This window comes from Coturnix japonica, chromosome 2 (genome assembly GCF_001577835.2).
Source record: "Coturnix japonica isolate 7356 chromosome 2, Coturnix japonica 2.1, whole genome shotgun sequence".
Lineage (NCBI taxonomy): Eukaryota > Metazoa > Chordata > Aves > Galliformes > Phasianidae > Coturnix > Coturnix japonica.
In genome coordinates, this window is record NC_029517.1 from 104060316 (window position 1) to 104086090 (window position 25775).

A 25775-nucleotide genomic window follows, 5' to 3' on the forward strand; every position below is an offset into this window, starting at 1 on the left:
CAGCCTACACATATGCACTAAATCTGTGCGTGTCAAAGCCTGCTACACACGTGCAGAAGGCTCCTCAGATTCCTATCCACTTTCTCCAATGAAAACCAAGGAAAATATATACTAGGTGACTCATTTCCTCAGTGTGTCCATGCATCATCAGTAGGTAAGAGACTTCTTTTTTTAAACTGCAGGTGTTGTCAAATCCCATCAGATCAAATCAACATCATACCAACAGTATCACTTGAAATGACAGCAGTCCTACTAATAATCCCTTACTGTCTCTGATCTTGATGAAAAAACTGGCATAGAGGAGGGTTGGAATCTGGTCTTCTAGTAAGAAAAACAAGCTTGTTGTGCCCGTGGTCAAGATTGACAGGCGAGCTACCAAGAAGGATTCAGCACTAAAAGCATCATCAGATCAGAAACGAAGTGATTAACTAGAAACAGCATATGATGTGAAACAGTACACAGAACTCAAACGTTCCAAACAGCCAAGAACTTTAATACATCTAAAAGGCATATCAATTCTGTAGAATTGTTATCTCCAGAATATCAGCACCCTGCAACTTAATTCGTTTAGCACAATGAAGGTCTCTGTAAGGTATAAGAACACCAAAGAGTGGATCTATGTGATGACTGTGGACTAAGGCTGTATATTGGGTTCTGTACTGTGATGGCAGTGACTGTGATTGCAGTCGATGGAGCCACAATCATTAATCCACACAATAAGTTTGTTGTAGAAAGAAATGCAGTCCTGTACAGCAGACATATAACCAACCTAAGACATTAACAGCAAAGACCTTTCCTTCCCCTGCTGTCACTGAAAAAGCAAATACTTAAAGAGTCTTAGAAAGCCCTATCAAGGGACTGCTTTCAGGAATAGCAGTAACCTGTGCCAAAATGCTACAATTTAATGGCTAAGATAAAAACTTACTTTGTAAAGCATACAGAAGTTGAACATCTAATACTCACCCTCCATTTTCCTGACATTTTAAAGACACTAAAAGTTTCACTTCCCTTTTTCCCCATCAATAGGAGAACACCAGACAAAGTTAATTGTTACAGAGATACTAATAACTTGGCCTTTTGCCTTAAGAGTTACTGAAAACACGTACTCTTAAAATGAAAGCTGAAAACAGAGGAGCTTAATAAAAATAATGAGAAAGCATTCGTCTTAACTTTAATGCCCTCCATTTACATGAATGAAAGCCAGGGAACAAAAAAGCACATGAATTCCAGGAGCTGTAACTGCAATGCTTCACCTATTGTACTTGAATGAAAGCAAGAGGATACAAAAATAATTTTTATATGCAGTGACGCACAAAGTGTTGTTAATCAAATTATCTAAATCAATAGTATCAGCAAAATCATAATAAATTCAGCATGCTTATATAACAATTGACTTTTAAGGAAAGAACTTAATCACGTGAACTTAGCAACTGACACAAAAATATATTCAGGTTGCAAGTGGAGTTGGTCACGTTTGTCAGTACAGATAAAACTTCTGGAACGTTGCTCTGTAAGCTTTCAATGCACAGCCCTGGCAATATCCTAGGCAACACTGAAGCAGTTTGTGTTACCCATATCATCATTTACTTGCAGAAAGGAAAAAAAAAAAAAAAAAGCCTAGAAGTTCAGACAAGAACAGCGTTGAATTTCGCACTTAAATCTTCATACCCTGCAACCAGTTAGCACAAAGAACCACGATGCTGACGACATTCTGTAGGTTCCATCTTCCAAAAGGGAACAGCAGCACCAACATCTTCAGCTTCCACACTCTTCCTTCTCAGCTTCTTACAACTGCAGTTTCCCTGCCAATACGTGAGGTACACACACATTCTTACCTAACTGACATCATTTCCAGAGACAAATCACCTTGATGGCTGGACAAAGCTGATTAAGAAGATAGAACAGCCGTACCAGTTTTATCTGAATGTGTGGGAAGAATTGACATTGTTGCCAACACGTTTATGTAATGTGGTTCCTGCAGATGTTCTAACACTTTCAGTTGTCAGCTGGCTTCAGAGATACACATCACAAAGCCAAAGCAATTTAAAGTAGAACCCTCCAGGTGGTGTCATGCGGATTTCAACACGGTAAGACGTCTTGAGAAACAAGCTGGAATATCTACCTTATAGAACACAAAGTTTCAAAAACCTCAATGACACATTCCACCATGGGCTAATTAGAACTTACTTGTGCCCCATGGCCTCAAGAGTGGCCCTTAGCACACTTAAAACCCATTCCTCGTCTTCAGAAAGGCATAGCTCTGCTATAATTTGATCTGTGCTGATTCCAAGACAAGAATTCCGAGCCCTGTTCATCCACCCATCGTATATCTTTTTAAAGCATGCATGCTTACACTTAAACAAGAAATGCATGTGAAAGAGAGAAAGAATGAACCAGTTTGGCATCGGAAAGCAGTAGGAGTTTGCACTTTGTACCTACATAAACAGTCAAGGGACAAGACTAAAGCACACTTCTTTTGTCTCATACAGCCCCATCTCTGGAGAGCACCAGTTTCAACTCTATTTCAACTTTATTAGTTCATCTCTGACCACTAACTCCCTTCCTCAGTTACTAAGCAACTTAACAGCCTTGCTTAAAAAGATCTTTTTACTACCAGAGCACAAATTCTTTACATGTTGCAATGTAAACTGAGCCCACCTCAGGTCAGCCTGCAAGACAGGGCTTTTGAACCTGCTGGTAAACATGTGCCCAGCCCACTTACATGCAGCCCCTATAGCCCCAGTTTGCATGCAAATAGCACCCCTCCAGGACCTGCTGGGGCTGAGGCAAAGCAGCATCTGGGCCCTAGATTGGGAGCACCTAAAATACAGCTGTGAGACAGCACTTGTGATCAGATGGGTGTGAGGCAGTTAGTTCAAAGCCAAAGAAGAGGCCCCAAGAGGCCTAAAATGGCACTGGCAGAACCTAAGCTGAAAAGTAAGACCTGCCTGACTGCCCTGCAGCACGGTAGGCCATTATATGGTTTTTATGAGGCAGTCGAGCAGAAGTCTTAATGCTAACCAGTGTTTTTTCTTCCACCTTCACTGGAGACCTCTTTGCATTGTGTTCACACTGCCACATGCTCTACAACACACTCACCTGCAGAGAAACAGGGGCACAGCAAAAACCACCTCCTCATAAGAAGCTCAGAGGAAAGCATAGACTAATGGGGGACACCATACACAAGTACTACAAGTGTCCAGGGAAATCCTTTGAGTCCACAACTTACTCCTCCTTCCCCTGAGGTGCTGCTTTTCCTCCTTTTTCCCCTAAAGCAATGAAATCAGTGGAATTTACTGAGCAGGGATCTGCTCAAAACTTTAAGCATATTGATGTCATAAATATTCCATATTACATACATCCAATTTCTTAATTTACCATGACTGCTTTCATTAGCACCTTCTAAGTAAAAGGAAATTCAGGGTCCTCACAAAAGGTCTGAGGAACCGTATCTGAGCCATCGTGTAAGGGATGTTACGAGAGCAAGGCCACAAACAAGGCGGTGCACACAGAAAACGCAACAGATGAAACAGATGGAGATCAATGCGTGCATTAAACAAAAATGTACTGCTTTCAAAACAATATTATGTTCTGCCATCAAGCACTTCATATCAATTATTCTAGCCTTCTTTTAACAAGCAGGACAAACCCTAGAAAGGGCTGGTGGCACGAGCCTGGGCACAGCACTTAGCTTACCCTAGTGCTTTGATCTCACAAATGTTAGAAAGGGAACTTCATGGAAGACCCTGACACTGTATCCCCTGCAGCCAGCAACACTTCAAAGGGATTCAATGTATCGATTGCTGCAGCTCCCTGTTTTTTCCTCTGCCATCTTCTATCATGATGCATTTATTTCCCATGCATCGACGGTTCCTAAATACCCCTGTGCATCAACATTCCCCTAGTGCTGTGCATGGTAGGCCTGCACAGGGCATCCCCAAAGGCACTGCTCCTAGCACAAGATGTGTTCCACAAAGGCCCCTAACAACCTACTCGCATATACCTCCATCGAACTGGATGGACTCACTGCAGTCTGGGATTGGAAATAATTCTGCCAGTCAACATCATCAGCATGCTGCATGCTCTACTAACTTCAGCAGAAACCAAAGGCTGAACAACTGTGCACACATGGAATGAGTCAATCCAAATTTGTTCAGGTTGACAACTTAGTAACACAGGGAATGGCTATTATGGTATGACTGTAGTTGGTCTAAGACACACTTCAGGGCAACCTCCACAGACTCTAAAGGAGATGCACAGATACACAACAGCTACAGATCCGGGAGGGGGGGAGGGGGGGGGGAACAAAAAAGGATAAATCAAACAGACACCTGACATCCTGAAGCACTAACATATAATGGCATAAAACCAATTTGCCTTTATATATAGCTCATTCCAACTAAGTACTTCTAAAATCTCACTGTAAATGATTAAAAAAAAAAAAAAAAAAGATAAATCTAATAAGTATAAGCTTATTGTTCAGAAATACAAAATGAAAGCAACAGATCTTCCAGAAATGGGTATTTTTACAATATAGTTTTGTCCTGTGACCTGTCAGATGTAAGACAGCAACTCTGCAAATGGCAGCCTGAGAGATGCCTTTTATCTTTCTGAATCTACACAGCACCCACCACACCATCATCTAGTTATCACATTTTAATGTACATATATTCAGTCAGACACTCACAAACCTTTTAAGTATTCTCAGCACTTCTCCAAAGACAAAAGAATGATTCTCCTGTTCTGACACATTTCATTTATAAGCTGTAACAACCGCAGCCACTTTTCAGTGCAAGGTGCAGAAAGGAAAGAAGCTTTCAGTTTCATGAGAAAATAACCTTTCATTTGTACATTATTTCTAAACGCAGTGTTCATATATAAAAAAAAATACCCCCCACTTTTTTTTTTTTTTCCATTATTTTGCCAAGTCTATCATCCAAATTTCCAAATTGGGTGTTTTATTGTTAAAAAGGGGGAAAAAATACACATTCTTTAGACTAGACTTAATGTGGTCTGTCAAGCACTTGTTCAAAGGTTAATGATAGCCTACCTCTTAAAGCATTCTCATTACCAAGTCAAGTCTATCCAATACCCAAAATGCACAGAAACGCGGCCTCATCTACTAACGACAAAATTACAGATGTGGAAGTTATCCAAATACTAATGTATAAGAGCCACGGGGTGCAGGATGCCTTTTCACAAATACTAAACAGCACAACACAGTGCATTAGTTGATTTGGATAACAATAGGGCATTTATTCAACCCACTCCTTTGGGGAGAAACTGAAACAATCACGCAGTGTCAGCTGCTCTGGACATTCCTCCAATGCTGTGCACACAACTCGGGTCAGTGCTGCCTCCGCCTGCAGCTCCCGTTCCTTGCCTCACACCCCGCAGAAAGCCAAGCAGAGCAAAGGAGGCAGAAAAAAGGGAAGGGCTTTTGCTGCTTTAGCTGTGCGAGCCAGGACTCTGCGGGGTCAGAGGAGTGCAAGAGTCAGCACAAGAGAAGGAGTAAGGATACGCAGTGAGAAGCAACACTGTGACCCATACTGCTTAAATTAACAACAAAAAGAGCCCTGAAATTAAGACTGTGGACATTAAATACATCTATCATCTGAAAATGGAGACATTCTGTTTAAAGGAATACCACTTAAAAAAATAATACCACCCACGGCTCCAATAAATGTTCATCACCAAACACTAAGCTCAGCATTGGAGAGTGTCAAACAGCACAGACTTAAAGAACTTGCCTCCATTTTATACAACGCATTAAATAAATAAATACCATGCTCAGCTTCTAATACCTTATCTTGAGGAACAACAGAAACAACATTTTTCTTTAAGATTTTCATCACTTCATTAAAAAAGAAAATGCACATAAGATGTGTTCTTTAACTTCTCACCATCTCCCCTCTCCCCCACCCACTCAGACCCTCTGCCCCATTCACTATAAGAGAAAAAAGCTGACCTCCTGTCTCCCAAATTGATATCAAAGTCTGTTTTTTGTTGTTTCCTTTGTTTAAAACATGGCCTCTTTCCTACACTGTTATTAATACACCAGAATCCAAGAGAAAGGAAAACAGTCTTAAACTTAATTAGCCATACTAGCCTTCCCTACTTATTCAACCAATCACGAAAAACTTTTTGTCTAATTTTCTGGGATCATCCCTCCTAAAAAGCTCGTGAAAATGGATTAGCATTGTAGTGCATGGATTATTTCACTTGAATTCTATTGTATCAAAAGGCAGTAGGGGAAGACTTCAATCAAGGGCCTCTTATTAAGACACACAACATTCCTTCACTCCTCAGCTTAAGCTGGAGGGCACTGGCAAAAATAATGCCAGAATATTACAGGAACAAAAAACCAAAAAGCAAAAAAACCCACCAAGATAACCATAGCTTCAATCATTCAACCCCCCACAGGAGGTGAAGCCTTTTTTCTCTTTAAAAGAGCTCAAGATTGCTGAGTACAATTCCACTGCATCCCCTGCAAGAAAAAGGTAAGGAATTTAGTACCTGCAATTTGCCATGTTTACTTTTGTCTTATGGTAGGTTTGCTAAATTATCCCACTTTTTGTGGCAGGAACATAAATAGGATGACTGAACTCAGGAGAATAACAAGACCCTTCTTGAAAGGGGGACAAAATAAATGGGGGACAGTCTTTCACAAGTATGTGAAATATTATGCAATTCTCAAGGTAAAAAGTTCAAGTTGGCCTTCTTTAATTCTACAGGTAACAATCAGGGAACTGTAAGCACTCCAGATTTTTTGAGTATTAAGCGCATGCTTTTATCACTCCAAAAGAAAAGTTAAGATGGGGCATTACTAACAAGACTCCTTTCCCGTCCATATTTCAAGTGATGACCAAATGCATGAAAACTTCACTACGCAGCTGAAAAGTCTTTGGGGTTGTGGGTTTTTTTGGTCTTTTTTTTTTTTTTTTTTTTTTTAACGGAAGTGCTGATTTATGAGTGACTAAACATGAAACCTTCTCAGTGCACCTTCAACTGCGACATCAATATATTAGCTGGAATGAACTCAGACCAGCATCACTCTTACCATGACAGATGTGTGCCCTGAAGAGAAACTCCAGCCCACTATTGGACTGCACTACTAAAACACTATATTTTGTAAGAATGCTCAGTTACCATGATCTAGATTTATGAGCACATCTGTCAGGAAGTCACTTGCTTGTCCGCACCCCGACACAATATCTCAGTTTCCAAAACAACTGAAGGCAGCCACATGAAAAGGAAACTGCATGCAACTGTGTCAAAACATCCCCATACTGAGGCTGATCCACCTACCCAAGTCCCAAGCCATCAGCCATCATAATCTTCTTCCTCACAGCCTTGAGGGAGCCTGTACCTTCTCCTGTGTTTCTTCTACCCTTGGGGATAGAATTGATGGGCAGCACGTTGTCTTTCACACGTAATAAATATCCCATTTGACTAGTCAGTAGCCTCCAGCTGTGCTTGCTATGGGGAGACGAGGGGGAAGAAGACGCACTGCTCATAGAGGAAGCAGCCGCTTTCTCTCCACGTATCTCATCTGGCAGCAAGGAGCAGGAGAAACAGTCAAGTCTTCTGCTGACACAGAGCTGTTCTCATTATTCTCATTCCAGCACGCTCTTCTTAATGTTCAGGCAGGTCTACTGCACATTTTGGCTCCCTCACACTTCCAGTTAGAAGCAGAGAGAGGAATTTGCCCCTCTACCTCGCGATGAAAAGCTGACTCTGGGAATCTGTTTTAATTATAATTATTGTGGGAGTGTGGTTAGGAAGATAATAAATCAGATTGCTGGATCACAGGTGTACAAAGTGGGGGAAAGTGAGAAGAAAAGAGGAGTTGGGCTGGTGCAACAGAAATAAAAAAAAGCTCAGTGTGGGTGGGAGGAGGGCAGGAGAGGTGAGATAACAGCCACAAAAGTTATTCTAGACCAGAAAGAAAACAAAACATTTGGCTACACATTTCTTACAGTACACCCAGGATATAAACATACAAATAAGCGATTCCCCGACTAGCTTTTAAATTCAGGTTTGTAGAACTGCATTTTTATAATAAAATACTTTCTCTTTTTTGGCAGGCTGCCCTGATGGATTACACTGGCTGCTTATTCACGCCGCAGTTACTTGTTAATGACATAATCAGAGCAAATCAAGGAAAACTTCACGTCTAATGAAACTCAAACTCTTCCAAGTTCCACTGAGGAATTTTGTGCGTGACATTGAACAGGAATGAGAGAGGCCCAGGTTCAGCTCCAGGTCCCAGACACACACATGTAAGGCCTCACACGCATGTGCAGACACAAAGCACCCGTGCTTGCTCATACAAAACAGTTTTTTCAGCAGTGGAAGCCATTAACACAGAATTGAATGTTTTATTTAGCTTTGAGTGCACACAAAGGTCTATTCATGCTAAAAGCGCTCCTTAGCACGACTTTCAAAATTAACATTAAACTCTTTACTTTTATTTTTAGTGCGTCCATCCCAAATCCTGCATTTACAAGGAAAGGACATTGTAAAGAACAGAACACACTACATCCCTTAAGTAATATCACAATATATATGAATTTATCTTAGACACCCAACCGTACAAATTCACACACAGAAAGCATTGATTTGTGTTAACAAAGATTTGCACAGCAAATGAGAACTAAATGACTTCAGATATATTTTTTTTTTTCCAGAAACGTGAAACCAGTCTGAGCTGTCAAATTTCACACTGTCTGCATGCAAACTCAGCAGATTTTAAAGAAAGAAAACACAACACACTTAGTCCAGTCAGAAGGTGGTTCTTAAATGGGAGCCGTAGCCTCGCAGTACCTAGAAATAGCCATGAATCAGAGATCCTCCATGCTAGAAAGTGACTGAGCACATTTGGAAACCTACAAATCAGCAGAAAACAAGTGGAAACTTGCAGATGCAGAGTGATGAGCAAAACGCAAGGAAGCAATAAGCCAGTGGTCATCAGCACGATGGGGCACTGTGCCAACAAAGCGCATTCTTACTACCGCCATGTTCGTTTCCACCCCCATAGGCTTCACAGACAGCAGGTGAACTGTAGAAATAAGGATTCCATCCCAGATGTGCCCAACAGAATCACAGAATGACCCGGGTTGGAAGGGACCTCAAGGATCATGTAGTTCCAACCCCCCTGCCTGGCAGGGCCACCAAACATACACCTTTACTAGATCAGGTTGCCCAGGGCCCCGTCCAACCTGGTCTTGAACACCTCCAAGGACGGGGCATCCACAACCTCCCTGGGCAGCCTGTTCCAGGGCCTAACCACTCTCCTAGTGAAGAACTTCCCCCTAACATCCAACCTAAATCTTCCCTCTTTTAACTTAAAACCATTTCCCCATGTCCTGCTATTGTCAGCCCTTTTGAAGAGGGCTCCACACCTGGACACAGTACTCCAGATGGGGCCTCACAAGAGCCAAGTAGAGAGGGACAATCACCTCCCTATCCCTGCTAACCACCCCTCTTCTGATGGAGCCCAGGATCCCATCATCACCTTCCATGTGCCACAGCATTCGGAGCACGACAGAAGCATCTGAAAATTGCATTATTTTTTTCCCTAAGAGTTTAATTTCACCTCAACACTGAGCATATCACCACGCTGAGTCAAAATTAATCCAAGGTGAAACTTTTCTCCAGTAGCCTGAAAGAGACTGACTTAGCAAACATAGGTTTTTAAGAAACGCTTCTGAAACAGACATCCCAAACAAAGCACTTTTAAGACCAACAATCCATATTTGCACTACATCGCTACCTCAGTAGCTCCTAATTTAGTATATGATAATCAAAACGAAGCCAAATCCTTGCGAAATTGTTTTAAGTTTTTAGAAAATGAATTTTAACCAAGCGGGGCACAAGGCTGCACAGTCTCGTATTTCAAACCAGTTCCCTTTCAAAAGCAGCACCAGAAAGTTGACATTGATACAATGCACAAAGTATACTTTGTGTATGTGTTACACAATCTAGACAAAGAAGTAACAAAGAATTGACTTGTGGCGATCCAAGACAAACTAATTAATGACCATTTTAAACTATTATTCTGCTTAGATCTTCCACGGCAATTACGGGTCATGCAATAAGCTGCCGTGACCTTTTGCAGAATAAAGGTACCAAGGCTGCTTTACATTCCAACGTATGAAAAAAATTAATTGGTCATAAAACTCAGAAAGTGTTTTAAAAATGAACTGCCACATAAAATTACTGCCGCGCACAAAAGCCCCAATCTGAACTTGTCCGTGCTGCGCAGAGCCAGAGTCAGTCTCTGCCTCTCATATGAATAGATGCAATCTCAGCAACCAGACACAATAAATACAAGATGAATGGAATGGCAAGCATAGCAACAACACACAGAATTAATTCCAGAGGCTAGGAATCACATCATGAAAATTATTTCATTATTTTCACTCGTTAATTATTCATGCAGTAGAGATACGGGAAATGGTAGGAGAAAGCTAAATAAAAGAGCAAGAGGCTGCAAAACACTGACGGAGAGGATTGGAACCAAATAAAAGAGAAGTTATGAAAAACAGAGAACGTGTAAAGAAAGGAGCTTGGGGTAAGTTCCACATTCAATAGCAGGCCCAACATAAGGCATTCCTTCTGTCTCCACACTGCTCGTGACTCCTGGTCTAGCACTGTGACATGCTGCTTCCTCATTACTAACAGGCACGAACGATCATTTGTGAAGCTACACTATGAATCAGCAAGGGCTGAAAAATAACCTGATCAAAAAAAAAAAAAGTTGACACAACCAAGAGGAAAATGCAGAAACGAGCAGCTCCGAGGAAAAAATAGGTCACGTCAATGCTTCTCATTGCAAAAAGGGGCAACTGTTGGATTGAAGACCAACCAATCCTATGTCCAGACCATAAAAACACACGTATATTTCCTAATGCTATATGAAGCAGGAAAAATAGTTGGATCTCACACTTGGTATAACGGAAAAATCAGCAACGTTAGCAAAAGCTGTCCAAGGCATTGGGCTGCTGCTTGGAAGCCCTGCTTCTCATGGACCTCTCACTGAAGAGCTGCCCGGTGCCAGGCACCTCCAGCTGCTCTTTCTGGCTTTTTTTCCTGCTGTGTCCTCTTGAAGTCAAGCTTAGGATTCCACATGCATGACCTACAGTCTATTGTTCAGATGCATATAGCGTGCACAGACACAGAGCTTGATGCTACGCTGCTTAAATGCATAAAATTAAGATGCAATAATGAAGGATCACGAGCTAGGTTATTAGGGAGCAGACGGTAAGTTACAAATGACCTGGTGAACAATTATACCCAGTACTTCAAGTAAAAGTTCAGTGCCTACATTTCTGAGATTCCATTGGAACCATTTATTACTTGCTCCTCTCCCTCTCCATGGAATTTCATACTTACATCTCTTTTGTTTCCAACCTTCACAGGCAGAAAGGCAAAAACTGGATCTTTACCTCTATTCCGACTCTACCATCAGCCCCTACTAATGTAATTTTTGGAGGCAATAAAGCCAGTATGGAACCAAAAACAAGGCAGAAGGATAAAAAGGAGGCAAAAATGACAGCCTAGGCCAAAGTTTTCTCTTACTCACTTATGACATGTTTCCGAGGCTGCTTCTTATGCCATGCAAACATGTGCTGACCTCTCGATTCAAGTTTTTTTGTTGGTTTGCTTCTTGTGTGCGTGTGGAGTGCAGTGCCGGGCATGTCATCAAAAAGTGCTCACAGCTGTGTTTCTAAAGTGGTTTTCATTATAAACCCTCATTCATTAAAGGAAAAAAAAAAAAAAAATGAGACAAACATTTCACACTAAATAAGCAGTGCTCCGGTTTTAGCAACTTTTTAACTAATATTAATAACAGAAGTTAAAAACAACGTGAGACAAAAAAATCCAGAACTACCATCTGAAAGGTCTCCTTTAATTTTAAAAACATCCTTTTGTAGCAGTGGGAACAAACAGCCCTAAGGCACGATCCAAGGTAATACTTAACATCCACCTGACCTCGCACTGAACCCCAATTTAATCTCAGCAGTGTGAAATACCTCATCATTTCAATAATCGCCAATTCAGGTGCCCTTAAAACCAGCTTATGACACCAGCATTTAAAACCTAAAAAATAAAAGCAGTATAAAACCACACAGTAGCAGTTCTTTCTTTGACTGGACCAGCAACTATCACAAATAACCTCCAGGTAATAGATGCCACTTCTGCTTATTAATACTTTGAACTTAGAGAAGAATACAATGAAATAATTCATTCATAAAAGAGAACTGCAAAGTGAAGTAAGTTTTTTATCTACATTTACCTGGGACAGAAACAGGTTCAAATTGCCACAAGGAAGATCTAAACTCAGTATTACGAAAGAACTCTTAAATGACAGAACAGTTAAGCACTGTTAACAACAGTTAAACTGTCTGCTAAGATTGCATAATTCCTATTATTTGAGGCTTCAATGGGTATGGTTTCAAAAGCCTCATGGTACCATCCTTTTCTTTAAATCAATTGTGATGATCTTGACCAAGCCTATGGTACTTTAGGAGATGGCAGGTCACCACCCAGCCCTCCCAACCAGGTTGGCTGTTCCTTCACTGAACTGAATCAGGAACACCTGACAAGCATCAGAGATGGTATAAAGGAAGCAGTAATAATATATGCCTGGTGTCAGGACTTTAACCTTCAGCTGTAATGAATTATGTCAGCTCACCACATCTCATAAGACTCTATCTTCAAAAACATATTAGACAAACAGATTAGACAAACATCTACTAATAATACTCTAAGCACAATTCATCCTTCCTGGAGCTGATGAGAGTAGACCACAACTCCTGAGGTCATCTGTAGCAGTGCTATATACTCACACTGTAAAAAAGAAAAACAAAAAGAAAACCAACATGCACAACCCTATTGGAACCCAATCAGTGAAACTTAAACAAAACATTAAACCAAATTTAAATTAAATGAGATAAATATTTGCAGGCTCCACGCTGTCATGATTAAAATCTACACTTAACATAGTACGTATTTGTCTTACCACTGTTTCCTACCTGAATGCTTCCTTATCTAAAAGGTAGACTTAAGTCATTATAGGCTTAAGAAATTTCACATTTTAAGGGAGAATTCACTTTTCAAGACCTTATTTTTGCCAAAAGCCTAACAAGTGCATATTTCATCATAAGATATTGGTCTGTTTGCACACACTGGCTTCCTGCGTAACCTACTGTAGGGAGCCTCCTCTAGCAGGGGAGTTAAGCTGGATGATCAGCAGAGGTCCTTTCCAACTTGTACTACTCTATTTCTTGAGCATTCTAGCACACATCTTCATCTCCTATTGCTCAATTCCAGCCCAAACAGAAGAAAGAAAGCAACAGACCAGGATTCACACCTCCTGAAACAAAATGGAACCGGAATACCTGGAGTCTTCAGGAGACTTGCAAGGTGAAGTTAACCAGAAGTTACACAGATTTAACCTCTGGCCCATTATTTATGTTTGCCTACAATAACAGCAGGTTTGGGAGAGATTCAGATCCTATTATCTGTAAGCAAGTCCAAAGTGGGAGAAAAGGGTAGTCCAAAGACAACAAAACATTGTTGTCCCACAATCAGCCTGACAGTGTGTAGAGTTCCTCCCTTAAATATCCAAGCTCCCTTTTAAGTATGCACAGACTTATTCATCTGACTTACCCAGAGGAAATACTACTTGGTCAAGCATAAGTATGGTTTTCACTTTCTGACACGTTACACAACCACCCCTCCCTGTAAGCCACCCTAATATACCTGCAGCACATTGGGCAGGAAGAAAGGAATACATCAAGAAGCTTAAAAAAGGGGGAAAAAATAGCTAAATGCCATTTACTTTGTTAGGTTTATACATCCTTGATCCCTCACTTGCACTGGAGAGTAAACGGAAAAGGAACAAATACATTGTGTCACTTTAAGGAACAAATACATTGTGTCACTTTAACCGCTTTTCCCATTCCTTCTTCCAGAAGACCATGAGTTCTTCTAACAAGAGACCCTTCTCTCACTAGCACGGGACACACGCTTGGTTAGACTGGACCTTCAGGAAGGTTTGCACAGATAGGAAACTCACCATCATCAAACAAAAATCAGGTGAAGGAGTGTAAATGGAAAACATCCTAACCCAGTCGCCATGTGGAAAACTGATTTGTCATAAGAACAGTTTTCAGCTATTTAGTATTACATTCATACTTGGTGGAAGGAAGGTCAACGGATGCTTATCTTCACTCCCTTACTAATTCAGATTCCTGGTAATTAATATGGTATTTATTTGCTCACTTTTCTTTCCCAAATGCTCACACCCCTCATGCTAATACAAAGAGCTTCACTACTGCTCGATGAGGAACAACGTCAAGCCCACCAGCTCCCCATGCTCCACTTATGTGTGTGTAGCACAGTAAGTCATGAAAGAGAATACCTTAACGAAACACCAAAAAAACCTTTAGAGAAAGAAATGACCGTCACAAGCACGAACAGCAAAGATTGCATCTTCTGTGAGGACAACATCATGCAGAGTCCCAAAAGAGACCTTCCAAGAAACACTCAGGAGACAAAAGCTGCCTTCTACCAACACGCCTTCCTCCGCAATTCCACGTGTTCTCCAGAGGTTTATACCAGAACATAACCCTATTACTGCTCTCTGGGAGGCCTTGGCCATACCATCACGTATCCCAAAATTCAGGACAGTGCCCTCAAGAAAACCTCCCTGTTGTCCCGATAGTCATAACGCACGTTTCTGTAATGTTCCCATCACGATCGGAAGAAACAAGATACCACGGAGCTCATCTTGCGACTGATGTAATGTGGGCAGGGAACAACACCATGGCAATGCGAAGCCATGGAGCTTTGTCTCCTTCCAGACGGACTGCCAAGTCCTCATAGTTGGAGGGAGGCACAGCTCGGCATCCCAAACAGAATGCTGCAGTGCACGTTCGCTGTTTCAATAAAGTCACTTCAGCTTTAGGCTGCACCATCGGAAACTCGGCCTTTTTTGGAAGGGCCCGAGCTGGATGCCAGGAAGCATCCCTGCCTTAGGAGCCGAAGGCGAAGCCTTCCGCCGCCGGGGATAACCCCGGGAGGTCACCGCCCGCACCGCGGCCGATGCTGCGAGGCCGGCTCCGGCGGGCACGCACAAAATGTCGCATTCTCGGCCGGCGGGGCCGCGAGCAGCCCGGGCCCCGTGGGAGCCCATCCCGCCGGCAGCCCCCCCGGCCCGGCCCCAGCGCCTACCTGCGAGAGCTGCCGGGGGTTGGGGCAGCCGAAGAGCGCGGAGCTGGAGCTGAAGCTGATGGCCCCACGGCGGCTGAGGACGTGCTGCGGCACCGGCCTGTCGAGGGGCAGCACCGGCAGCTGGCAGCATACTTCCATTGAAGAGGTCTCGGGACGCCGACCCGCCGCAGGGCAGCGGCCTCGCCCGCCGCCGCACCTGCCCGCGCGGGGCTCGCCGCAGCGGGGCGGCGGGGGGGAGAACGCCCGCGGGGGCCCGGCGCCTCCTCACCGCCCGCGCACCCCCCGGGGGGCCGGGCCGGGCCGCGCCGGGCCCCGCGCCTTTGTCCGCCGCCGCCGCCAAAGCCCGGCAGGAGCCGCCGCCGGCAGCGAGGGGGGGAGGGCGAAGGGGGGGGGTAGGGGGGCGGAGGAGCGGGACGGCGCTGCGGTGCCCGAGGCGGCGAGTCCCGGCCCGGAGCCGGCGGCCGCTCCTTCGGCCTCGGAGGGAACCGCTGTCAGCCCCGGAGCCCGGCGCCGCTCATGTAAGCGAGGCCGGGGGAGACGGGCGCCGCGCTCGCCCCTATTGTCCGGCACAGCCGGCAGCAGGAGGAGGCGCCGCCGCACGGCCCCGCTCCGCGGAGGGAAGGGGCCGGGCCCTCGGCGAGGGGAGCCGAGGAGGAGGAGGAGGAGGAGGAGGAGAGGGAGGAGGACAGGGAGGGAGGAGGACTGAGCCTTCGCCCCGCCCGCCCCCGCCCGGAGCAGCCCCGATCGCGCTGGCCCAGGAGGAGGCACGCGCCCGGCGGACGCTGCGTGGGTCGCGCGGCTGGCGACACGCAGCGCGTCATCACGGCCCTCCCCGCGCCAAACGCTGCCGCCCGTGCGCAGCAGCAACGGCGGAACACGGCGCAGCGGCGGCGCCAAAGGGGCCCGCTCTGAGACTCGGCGCATGCGCGACACGTTTCGCGCCTTCGGCGGATGGAGCCGGCGGCGATGCCGGGGCGCGATGGGGATGGGGATGGGATGGGATGGGATGGGGATGGGGATGGAGATGGGGATGGGGATGGGGATGGAGATGGAAATGGGATGGGGTGGGATGGGATGGGGATTGAATGGGATGGAAATGGGATGGGATGGGATGGGGATGGGATTGGAATTGGAATTGGAATTGGACGGGATGGGATGGGATGGGACAGTGGATTGAGATAGGAGATGTGGATGGATGGGATGGGATGGGGATGGGGGTGGGGATGGAGATGGAGATGGGATGGGATGGGATGGGATGGGGATGGGATGGATGGGGATGGGGGGGGGATGGAGAATGGAGATGGATGGGATGGCGATGGGATGGGGATGGGGGTGGGTGAATGGAGAGGGATGGGAATAGGATGGGATTGGGATGGACTGGATGGCGATGGAATGGGATGGGATGGGAATGGGATGTTGGGGATGGGGATGGAGGATGGATGGGGATGGGGAGGGATAGGGATGGGATAGGGATTGGGATCGGGATGGGATGGGAGGAATGGGATTGGGATGGGATTGGGATGGGATGGGATGGGATTGAGATGGGATGGATTGGATGATGGGATTGGATGAATGGGTGGGATAGGGATGGGGATGGGATGGGATGGGAATGGGATGGGGTGGGATTGGGATGGGATTGAATGGGAGGGGATGGGATGGGATGGGATGGGGATGGAATTGGGAATTGGAATTGAATGGACGGAGCATGGGATGGGATGGGGTGGGGGGGGATGGGGATGGAGATGGGATGGGATGGGGATGGAATGGGGATGGGGGTGGGGATGGAGATGGGATGGGGATGGGGATGGTGATGGGATGGGGATGGGATGGGATGGAAGATGGGTGGGATGGGATGGGGATGGGTTGGGTATGGGGATGAGAGTGGGATGGGGAGGGGAGGGGATAGAGGGCAATGGGGGGCACTGGGAGGGGGATAGGGATGAAAGATTGGGATGGATGGATGGGATGGTATTGGTGATGGGTGGGATGGATGGGGATGATTGGGAATGGATTGGATGGACTGGGAGGGGGATGGGATGGCGATGCGGGATGGGATGGGATGGAGTGGAGTGGAGAGATGGAGATGGAAATGGGATGGGGGTGGATGGTGGGATTTGATGGGATGGGAATGGGAATGGGATTGGGGATGGGATTGGGAATGGGATTGGGAATGGGATTGGGATTGGGATTGGATTAGGATGGGATGGGATTGGATGGATGGGATTGGGATGGGATTGGGGTGGGATTGGAGGATGGGGATGGGATGTGGATGGGATGGGGATGGGGGTGGGCTGGAGATGGGATGAGAGGGACGGGATTCGCGATGGATGGGGATGGGTTGGGGAATGGGAATGAGAATGGGATGGGGATGGGGAGGGGTAGGATGGGTGGGATGAGATGGGATGGGATGGGATGGTGAAATGGGATGGGATGGGATGGGTGTGGATTGGGATGGATGGATGTGGAATGGGATGGCGATGGGGATGGCGATGGGGATTGGGATGGGCACTGGAGCGATGGATTGGATTGGGATGGGATGGGGATGGGATGGGATGGGGATGGGGGATGGGATGGATGATGGGGATGTGGGGGATGGGATGGGATGGTGATCGGATGGATGGATGGGGGAAAAAAAATGGTTTTGGTGGCGGATGATGGGATGGGGGGGCGGGGAGGGGAATGGATGGGGATGGGGGTGGGGATGGGGATGGGGATGGGGGGACATGGATGGGGATGGGGACAGGGATGGGGAATGGGATGCGGCATTGCGGATGGGGGAGATGGGATGGATGGGTGGGATGGGATGGGGATGGGATGGGGATGGATGGGGATGGCGATTGGCGATGGGAATGGAATGGGAATGGGGATGGGGATGGGAGGATGGGATGGTGACGGGGACGGGGAGGGGGAGGGGGATGGGGCCATTGCTTTTCCCTATAAAAAACAGTTGACGGAGCAGTTCGTATTTGCGTTGGAATGCTGGCGTGAGGCATAAAGGTGAAGGGTAGCATGACATAGTTTGTGAGGTAAAAAGTAGGTTGTAGGCAAATCACGTCAGCCCTGGAGTTGCGCTCCTGAGGAGGACACGGAGTAACACCAGAGGTCATATGGACCACAGAGATGTGCATCACGTTCAGTGGGACAGAACTATTTGGTTCCATTTTTAGGAATAATTCTCCCTTTGTTTCTCTCCATGGTTGCTTCCTTTCGTCTCTTTATTCCTATGTCATTAAACAATAATAATACTAATAATAATCCTATATATAGTGTGATAGGTAAGGGAGTGCTTCTGTGCTTTGAAGTGCCTGTACCCACTTAAAAATCAAATTTTATATGATTCATATGACTTCATTTTGCATAACACATTGTTCTCCCGAGCACTCGCTCACCGGCAGAAAGGCTCAGATTTCACACGATAACAGTTATTTATAGGCAGTGACATGGCTTTGGAGGAGCCCATTTAGGAAAAACACCTGGTTTGGTTTGGAGGATGTGGGTCTGTTTGAACTGGCTGTAAGAAGAAGTTGTTTTATAGGTGTGGGCTGATGGCTGTTTTTCTCCAAGCTAAGAATTTTAACAAATGCACCTCATTCTTTTACAGAGCTGCAATTCAGTGTCATATCACAGATGACTACAAGGCCATGGACACGAGAGACAGCAGTGCATCAGCTGACTCAGTTTAGTAGCTTTTTTTCAGCTGTTTTCATCCTGTTTCTTCAAATAAAGGTGTAATGAGCTTTTACTCTGTATGATATGATAACATATGCACTCACCATTTATAATAAGCATACAGTTAGCCGTAAAACAATGTGCTTGGCTTTCTTAAGCCAATGCACCTCAAACCATGCATTTGAAGTGATGGCAGAACTTAATTTTCACACAAGTCAGTGCTGCCCACCTCCATTCACTTTTCAGAGTTACTGTTGGTTCTCTCCTGCTCCTCACAGATCTGTACTCAGATGAGTTGGATTTTTAGCCCATCTGAAGTTCATTTATCAGTGGTATGTTTTGCAAAAAAAAATGAAAGCACATTTTTACTGAGCATACAGAGTAGGTTTCAATCAAGGTCAGGCTGTAGTTGACGATGTGTCTTCGTGGTTCCTAACAGCGATGTGTTCTTTCCATCAGACGAGTTGATACTCGTTCTTTAAGGTCATACACCAGTATATCCTTAACTAACATAATCAGCATTTTCTTTTATTCTCCCCCGCTCATAATCAAATTATCTTTGATCTCTAATTTACATTAAATAAACACCTTTAAGGAATCTGAAATGCGTTCTTATGAAGTAAGCATAGGTTTTCCAGACAGTGGATGATTCCCTGAGTGTTTTGTTTTCAGGACACCAATTACTGGTTTTCATACATGCAGAAGTTACGTTATCTGAGCTATGGTTTCCTGTACAAATTTACTGAGAAGATTCCCACCCACCCCGGATGAAAGAGGAAATCTTGCAATTATGGCTTTAGTTAAATATTTGCAGCCTAAGTGCATTACAGGGGAGGAAGTATTGCTGATGGCCAGTTTTGTCACAAAGCAGGGAACCCTCACAGAGCCAGCGAATTGGAAGATCACAGAAACATCATTAGTTCAGTTTCTCTGTTCCTGTGGGAAGAGGATCAAATCACACAGGTACTACAGGAAAACATTTTGCTGGACCCGCTGTGCTGCACAGAGCACCGCTTTGGGGCACAGCCAGCTCACACTGGCAGAGCTGAGCAGTGCATAGAAGAGGAGGCTTCAGTCACGTTTTTGTATGCAACAGAAAATAAGGATCCGCAAAGGCATCCTATGGTTGTACTTGGAAAATGCCTGATGAGCTCTAAAAAGCTTCTTTGTACAGATAAACAATCAACATGCATGACAGTCTGTAGCTTTTCTTTTGAGCAGAAGTTTCTTGGTACACGCAGCACGGTTTATTTCTGTAGGCAGGAAAAAATGTCTTATCAGTTGTGTTCTCAGTAGCTGTATTGTTATGTTTTGGTTTTGGCATGTGCCACTTCTCTGGCACATACTCAAATACACCTCCTTTTTTTTTTTTCCTCCCTCCTCAGGAGGAGTTACTGTCAGTTATTGTCTGAATACTGTACATTTCCACAGGACTTCCAAACACCAGCAGTCCAGCAGCAACACACTTGTTCCTCCTTGGGTCCCTTTACTCCTCTGCTGTCATTTTTCTCCAGCTTTACTCTGGATTTGTGTCAGTCTTCTCTGAACTCTGTGAGGACAGGACATCCCGGGCTCCTGTTTGCTGTCCATTGTACCCCAGATCAGCTGCTGCACAACTGTTGCCCATCCTGTCAGTGTGGTGGTCCTTCCATAGTGCTGTAGTTTGTCCTAGCTTTCACTGGACAAACCATTACTGGGGCTGGTCGAGATCATTTTAACACCAGCCCCGTCATTCATAGCTTTTACCTGCAGATTTAAGGAAGGTGCTCTCAAAAACAGGATAGCAGTGAAATTACTGTGAATGATTAAATCCAAGAGCAGTAAGAGGTATCCTGAAGAATGCTGTTTAATCTAACCTATCAACCATTGCTAACTACTCTGAGGATGATTTCCAATCATTTTGGCATTCACATTATCACAGTATCACAGTCTCATGTGGGTTGGAAGGGACCTTAGAGATCATCGAGTCCAACCCCCAGGATTCAAGCCTCCTGTGTAGCAGAGCGGCACTTCTACCACTTGTGCCACAGGGGGGGATAGCAGCTTTGTGTTCTCTGTGGCCAAGGTTCATCTTTCCTAACTTTAGACACTTAACCTAGAGAGTAATTGCCTGAGGCTACTTTCAAAGTCAATAATTAAGAGAAAGACAGCAGGCATTCGGGTGGTGTCTGAAATGCCTTCTTGGAGGGAAGGAAGGAAAGGAGGAGGGAAGAAAGGAAGGGAGGGGAGAAAGGAGGACCTCAATTTATTCAAGAACTTGGCTAATGGACACATACCTTTCTGCACCAAAACCAGCAGCAAATGGCTGATCCCAGCAGACTCCCATTTCTCTCTGCTCACAGCCCTAACAACCCTCATCATCGGTTTAAGAGAAGAGTTTTACTGACCAGTTATAGCCTCCGTAAATAGGACTGACCATGGAAACTAGTTAAGAAAAGTCAGTTACGAGCACAGCAGCAATGTGACAAAAATGCAATTATAGTTTCAAAGACATCCTGTTGTAAATCCAGTGATGGCACTATTGGCAATAGCAGTGTGTAAAGGTCTTCTTTTCTACAGTAACTAGTTCTTTAATGTATTTCTCGAAAACTTGCTGGAGTAGACTCGGTACAAATGGTCTCAACTACTGAAAGTTATGGTTTTCTCAATGGTTACTGCTGTCCGAAAAAAAAGGCAAGCAGCTCCATAACTAGGGACTGCTAATTAGTTGGGGGTTTGGATGTTGTATTTAGGTTCAAGCAATTCCTGGTGTCTCATCTTGATTCTTTACTGGTCTATTGGCCAGTATTAAAGATGTCTTACAATATTAAAACAGAGAATATCAAGTACTGCTAGTGAAATAACGAGATGAAGTTCCTACGTACCAACCTGACTAAAGCAATAGTGTCTTATTAATCTCACTATTTGGCATTGGTGAAAACTGAAGGCAAGCAGCTTGTTGTCATTTAAAGCTGAAAAGTGAGATATTGCTTAGTAACACTGGATTTTTTCAAAGAACAGCTTAACTTACGTCATTTCTGATTATTTTGAAGATGAGTGCACTACCTTATTGCAGAATCTAATTTGTATGAGGATTTAGAATAGTTGCTTTGTTATATGTGCTAAAGTTACTGGATAATTTCTGCCAAGAAAAAGAATAGATTAATGACATTATCCCTCCGGTGTGTGAAGCAAATCAGAAATGAGAGCTGAAGTAATTTGCAGCATTTACACATCTGATAACTTGGATGACTACATCCAGGAACATAGTAGTCTTCCTCTTACACTCACCTTCCTTCTGGCAGTTGGACTTTTTTACCGTTCACTCTTATTCGCACATGCCATCTTGTGCCATTAGTCCCTCATAAGAAGCGTTAGGTTGAGATAAATGTAATTAGAATTAACAAATACCTTCAGAGGATCACATCAGTAAGTAAGAGTGGAAAAAAAAAAAAAGAAAAAAAAAAGTATATTAATGTTGGTATTCTGATTAGACCTTCTTTCTATCCAAGGTAATTATATTTCTCTTCTTTTCAGAAAATGGCCAAATGTACTGCTTTGGTTTCTCCATTAGGTCTCTGAGATTGCATTAAAAATTCATCAGGCATCCATCTCATTATGCTTCCATTTCAGCTCTTTGATGGACTGCACTCTACCAAAAGCCGCATGAACAGAAGGTAACTCAATTCAGATGCACAGGTGAGAGGATTCCATATTTTTTCAGGTTTTCCACTTGCGAACGCAATCCCTGACATTGCCCTTGAGAAGTAAAGAATGTGTTGGCTGCAGCCTGACTTCCCCCTGAGAGCCTGGAAAAAAACAGGCGGGTCATTTTAAATGGCTGCCTGCATCCCAATCAGGTTTAAACTGAGACTTGAGCAAATGCAGTGAGCACATTTCATTACTTGCAGGAGACGCGGCTCCGGTTTTTTAGTTTTATTCTTTATAGTACTGTCAGTATTAACGAATGAGCAGAGGAAACGGTACCTGGAATCCTGTGCGATTTCCCAACTCTGACACAATTCTTCGACATGTGCACTTATCCAATAAACCCTCGGAAGAATAGTGTGCCTACATGCAATGTTTCAACAAATGTGCGAACAGAACCGAGAGGGAGGCTTAGCTTGTACAGAACCTGCGCTCCGAGAGCTCGCGTGTCTTGACCAAACTAGAGAGGAGAATGTTCGGTAAGACAATGCAATATCTGAAACTAGTATACCTCTGATAAACTGACTTTTATGTTCAGATAAAAGCTAGTCCAAGTGCTAGGGAGTACATTTTTCAATCAATTTCTTAAAAGCAGCTTTGCATTTAATTAGGGTGGCTGCGTCGTAAAAGCTGGGGGAGGGGTTTAGAGCACTGAAATGCAGCAGTTGGGCTTCATGGTGGTACTGAAGTGCGGGCTTAAAATCAGGTGTGCTGAGCTCATTGCCGTGAGGGCCACAGTGCTGCATCCCACCTCTCCCACAGTTTTGCTGCCTGGGCAAGTCCGCAGCCTTAGTGATCAGTCACCGGGCTTGCAAACACAATCAGAGCTGCTGGCTGATTGTGCTGCCTAGTCCGGCTGCGAGTGCAGTGCTCCAGGGCTCTGGCGTGCAGAAAAGACACTCTTCCTTGCGCACGTTATAATACATAGATTAGTAGGAACATAGGTGAGGAGAATGGGACCAATAGTAGCACAGCTGTTAAAGTCTGACAGTTATCAGAGTCAGCTAGGGACAGATGTGCGTCCTGTGGGTGGTCAGCCGCAGGCAGCGTCCAGCATCGCACGAAGTGAGCTCTCGGATGGCGGGATACAAAGATGAAACCCGCCATGTGCACATGCACGACACTCGGCTCTCTCAGTACCAGGAGTGTCATAGAGAGTTTCTCAGTGCTGGTACTTCAATGGTATGGAAGAGTGCTGTTCACTAAGATAGAGAGACCGTAGCGTTATAAAAACGACGCGAGACACGTAATAACAGGATCGAGGATGGAGGCGTGGAGAAAGTGTGCATAGAATATGTGATAGAGGGCACGGCCGTCAGGTCGGCGCAGCGCTTCAGGGTTAGATGGCAGTGAAAATCTGAGTTGACAGGGATGAAGTACTAGTGGTAGAAAGTATATACCTATGCTTACGGCGTGGTCCGTGACTAGGGTCTTGGCTGTTTCTGGAAGTTAGTAGAGACTAAGACCCTTCCCTAGGTCATGTGCTAGAAAGTGCTTAATATTCGTACACTGAAAGCTCAATCTAGCCGCCCGACAGTCAGGCATTCTCTAGGTCTATGTAAATTACAGACCGACAATAGAACTTAGAATGCGAGGGAGCGGTACTGGCCTATGATGAAAATGAGCCAGTGAGCTTGCATTCAAATCTCACATCAGACACAAAATATTTAATGTAATTTTATTCAGCAGTTTAATTCTAAAATATAGTAAACTGAGTAATAAGTATACTTAATCAGCAAGGTGTAAGTCGACAGCGCGAGAAATACCAAAAACAGGGAAAAACATGATGTCTGCTCAGGCAATAACCACAGGTGTGTACTGTAATGAAAGCATAAATCATGAATCTACATGCAAAATTGTAGATAGGAATAGTAAAAGCGATGCCGAAATGACCTGTTGATTATAGGTTATAAAAGTACAGAAAATAGCAGGCCATCTCTTGAAGCCGGACGGCGCCACAACCTGTCTTCATTGCGGAAATTCACAAAGATTCAAGACCAATTAGATCCAAATAGCTTCATTGTAATTGAATATTGGTTTGGTACGTGCTCGGAAGACCTCTCGAACACTGCTGGATTCGGTTGAATGCCAAAAACCAACTGTAAAGTCCATGTAGCACTCTGTAGACTGCAATGAACAACATTTCTATCAGATAGTGGGAACTGGATTGTGCTTTAACAAGAACGTCATAACACCTATGCTATATGAAATGCGACAGGCGCAAGTCATATTATTTTGCAACTTAGAGAGTGAAGTGTTGTCGTATTGCAAGGTATGGTGAACAAATCCAAAGTAGCGTGCCAACCCGCGCGCGCCTGGCAGGGGCCACGCAAGCACTAACACATTTCACTAGAATATCTAGGTTGCCCAGGGCCCCGTCCAACCTGGTCTTGAACACCTCCAAGGACGGGGCAACCACAGCCTCCCTGGGCAGCCTGTTCCAGGGCCTAACCACTCTCCTAGTGAAGAACTTCCCCCTAACATCCAACCTAAATCTTCCCTTTTTTAACTTAAAACCATTTCCCCTTGTCCCGCTATTGTCAGCCCTTTCGAAGAGTTTACTCCTCTCCTGGGTGTAAGTTCCCTTCAGGTATTGAAAGGCTGAAATGAGGTCAACTCCCCTAAGTGAAGTCCTGCTCCTAAATGTAACTCACTTTCTAATTCAATTTTCAGATATATTTTTATTTTCTTGTGGCTTCATCATGTCCACATGCGTGACTGTCTGTCTGAGGAAGTATTTCATGAAATAGATCATTCTAAACACAACCTGAAAAAAAGAGAACATTTGTCATGCAAACTTACTGATAATCGCCACTTATCAAATATAGAAACAAGCCCTGTTTTGAGTGCAATTTGCAATGATACATTGATTTAAACTGCATGTTACTTTAAAATACTGCGCAGGTAGGAAAAGGAAGAATTAGTGAAATCCACAATTGCAGGTTGTATATTTTGAATCGTGAAATGATTTATGAGGGAAAGCAATGAAGTTGGGTGTCTGTCACCAGCAGAGGAGATTATGGCATGAAAAAACATGAAAAACAATGACCAAATATTATCACTATTAGCAATATTCATTTAATATACCATACATACTCTGCTCACAAGGTGGGAGCCTTTACTACTGTTGCACTCTTGGTCAGCGAGTGCTGGAGGCTGGCGATGAGAGAAGGCTT

The 25775-nt window shown here is 44.6% G+C and overlaps 1 protein-coding gene and 1 long non-coding RNA gene across 4 annotated transcripts in view; one reads left to right on the plus strand and one right to left on the minus strand.

Moving 5' to 3' along the window:
- The window catches only part of PDE7A (phosphodiesterase 7A), a 68983-nt gene extending 53527 nt beyond the window's left edge, over positions 1 to 15456 (minus strand). Inside the window, exon 1 of one of the 3 annotated variants that reach the window (XM_015855681.2) lies at positions 15244 to 15456. In XM_015855681.2, the coding sequence (XP_015711167.1) occupies positions 15244 to 15381 (138 nt within the window). In that variant the 5' untranslated portion in view covers positions 15382 to 15456. The remainder of the gene's footprint in view (positions 1 to 15243) is intronic. The other 2 variants (XM_015855682.2, XM_015855684.2) reach the window with 2 other exon arrangements.
- A 2694-nt stretch (positions 15457 to 18150) lies between these two features.
- Positions 18151 to 19517, plus strand: LOC116652967. The gene is made up of 2 exons (XR_004306237.1): positions 18151 to 18240; positions 18845 to 19517. It is a non-coding gene; the product is annotated as an uncharacterized LOC116652967 (long non-coding RNA).
- Positions 19518 to 25775: the final 6258 nt, after the last annotated feature.